Here is a 2,560-nt window from a genome sequence, read left to right as displayed (position 1 = left end):
ACTCATAAACTGAATAATAGTTATAACCAAATATACTACACAGATTATGTTTTTATCATCAAGTTGCATAAAAGGTTGTTTCACACTGATTTTTATGCTAACGTAGTTAAACCTTAAACATGATCTGCTGAACGTAAATTTGCCATGTTACGCACTTGTAAATGGAGACAATACATGCAGTTGTGACGTTCTTTTAGGGAATTGCAATTAGATATAAGTTATATCATTTTCTTAAAATTACCATAAGGTTCGTCTTTATCTCTACAAAAGTATAATCATTGTTTATAAAAAATGCTAATGTTTTATCAAATAAATTTATAATTATTCGAATATTAGCTCAATGTATAGAAAAATATAATGTTTGGAAATAAAAGGATTTATCATGTATCTAAAATCTAAATATTTCATGAATGTTTTTGACTATTAAGTTAACATAAAACAAATACTTAAATAAATATATATATATATATATATATGTATTAACAGAATTAAATAAATAGTACAATTATTAATGTGTTTGTATTTAGGTACCTAAAAAAAAAATCTTATGAGAATAAATAAAATTTATGGTTTAAAAATTGACTTGATTTTTTTTCTGTAACCAAAAATTGATGCTTCAACCGTGTAACTACCAACAAATATATCGTCAGCATAAACATTTTGAAGTACTTTCCATTGGTAATCAGTTGCTTGAGGATACCACAAAAGTAACGCACCAATATCAACAGTTGCATTTTTAACTTTATAATGTACCTAAATTTAAAAAAAAATTATTATCAAACTTTATTTATTGAAACACTAGCAGTATATTACAAATGTAAATATTATTCATTTTATATGGTTAAAGTTTAAGGTGCATGTTTTAGAATTTTAAATGGTGCACATTGTGCCTAAGTAGTATTTATAGTTAATAATGTAATATAAATTATTTAAACCTATGTTTTTTATAACTTCAAGTATATAAATATTTTCATTAAACATAAACAAAAACTAATAAAATTAATATACATATATTTTATCATTATGGATATAACAATATAATATTTCTGTTAATTAAAGTCAATAAAAAATGGCTATTGAATATAATACTACTGTCCTACTTTATTTACTGGATATTGCATTGGTGGATCAAATGAACTGTACCATCTGGACCATAATTGATTTGGGTCCTTTAATTTAGGACAGATATCTGTTAATTTCCACGTTTGGAAATATTCACAGTTAATACCATCTAAGTCACAACGATAAAACGTTGCAATAACCTTAAAATTAATATAGAAATCATTTAATTATGAAATTAGCTAATTAAGATATTATTTTTTGCTGTATTTTTAAATAAGTTTTTGTTATTCCTTAAAATGTTGAGAATGAATGCAATTTAACTATATCATAAAATAAAATAAAAGATATATTATAATGAATTATCATTAAAATATATAATATAGTTCAATTTGTACAATGGTTTATTTTTACTTACTTTGTTGATTAATTGTTTCGTATAGATTGAAATTTGTCCATTCATATATTGTGCATCTTTGTATCGATCGATCGAATAATAATCAACAGTGAAGTTAGGTTTTACTTCGAATTTTTTAAATCGTACAGTGTATGTTAACATTGGATTAAACTAAAAATTATAATTATATATTCTATAAGCATAAATCGTAGACCAGAGGAGACAACTTTATTGTAGATATACCTGCTAATTAATACTGTTATTCAAAGCTTAAAAATTGTAGTAACTTAAATACTTCTGATAAAAAATGCTTACCTACAATAAAGATGTCGTTAGATTATGCGTATGCAATTGTGTTGATTTATCTATTACGAACACTACTTCGGATGTATTCTAAAAATATTAAATATTATATACCTAACATAATTATACTATATAAAATAAAAAATACTCACAGACATAACATTTATAACATGTACTCCAATAAAAATAAAATAAAACGCCTTGTTTGAAAATGTCGCCATTATTTTCTTACTGTGTTAAGAATTAATGTAATTGCTTATAGTTATATAAATGAATACTGTCAATACTTTTGACTGTATACAAAATGCATATTTATTATTTTAATGTATATTGATACTAAGTAGTCTAAATGCATATATATTTAAGCCAATCGGCGCGAGACCATGAAAAACGATTAAATGCATAACAAATTACAAAAAACACAATGAAACACGCCATATTATAATTATTTTCTATTTATTTACTCTTTTATAAACACATTTTAGTGAATTTACCTATTTAATAACTCGTGAAAGAAGTTTAATCGCGATTGATGAAATTATGATAATATTATTTTATTATTATTTTTTTTTATTTAAAGTTTTACAGGCTTATTTGTTATTAGCCAATTTTTTTTTAACTACATACAAAGAAGTAAAAAAAAAAAATAATTACAAAGATTAATTGATTGACAAAATACGTATTTACTGTTAATTTAAGGTGTGTTTACAATATAGTTTGACTAAATTAGAGTTTTTTGATGAGATTACATTTGGTGATGAATTTGATGATGTTTGAGGTTGATCTTCGTCAAGGATCTCT

The 2,560-nt window shown here is 23.3% G+C and overlaps 1 protein-coding gene across 2 annotated transcripts; it reads right to left on the bottom strand.

Moving 5' to 3' along the window:
* Positions 1-457: 457 nt before the first annotated feature.
* Positions 458-2,129, bottom strand: LOC114129826 (uncharacterized). Of its 2 annotated transcripts, XM_050197264.1 has the most exons (5): positions 1,912-2,129; positions 1,772-1,849; positions 1,478-1,627; positions 1,101-1,262; positions 458-753 (listed from the first exon to the last, which is right to left on the bottom strand). In XM_050197264.1, the coding sequence occupies exons 3-5, from the start codon at positions 1,616-1,618 to the stop codon at positions 565-567; spliced, it is 492 nt and encodes a 163-aa protein (XP_050053221.1). In that variant the 5' UTR covers positions 1,619-1,627; positions 1,772-1,849; positions 1,912-2,129; the 3' UTR covers positions 458-564. The 2 variants fall into 2 exon arrangements, with proteins under 2 accessions (XP_050053221.1, XP_050053220.1); XM_050197263.1 differs by lacking the exon at positions 1,772-1,849.
* Between the last annotated feature and the right edge of the window lie 431 nt (positions 2,130-2,560).

The sequence above is a fragment of the Aphis gossypii genome, chromosome 1 (genome assembly GCF_020184175.1).
Source record: "Aphis gossypii isolate Hap1 chromosome 1, ASM2018417v2, whole genome shotgun sequence".
Lineage (NCBI taxonomy): Eukaryota > Metazoa > Arthropoda > Insecta > Hemiptera > Aphididae > Aphis > Aphis gossypii.
Note: the sequence above shows the minus strand (reverse complement) of the source record. Positions and strands in the feature narration are given on the sequence as shown.

Coding starts and splice junctions, on each gene's coding strand:
- LOC114129826 (XM_050197263.1), bottom strand. CDS start 1,980: ATGGCGACATTTTCAAACAAGGCGTTTTATTTTATTTTTATTGGAGTA. Junction 1,628..1,911: donor ATGTTATAAATGTTATGTCT/GTGAGTATTTTT, acceptor TATAATTTTTAG/TTTAATCCAATGTTAACATA. Junction 1,263..1,477: donor CGAAACAATTAATCAACAAA/GTAAGTAAAAAT, acceptor ATTAATTTTAAG/GTTATTGCAACGTTTTATCG.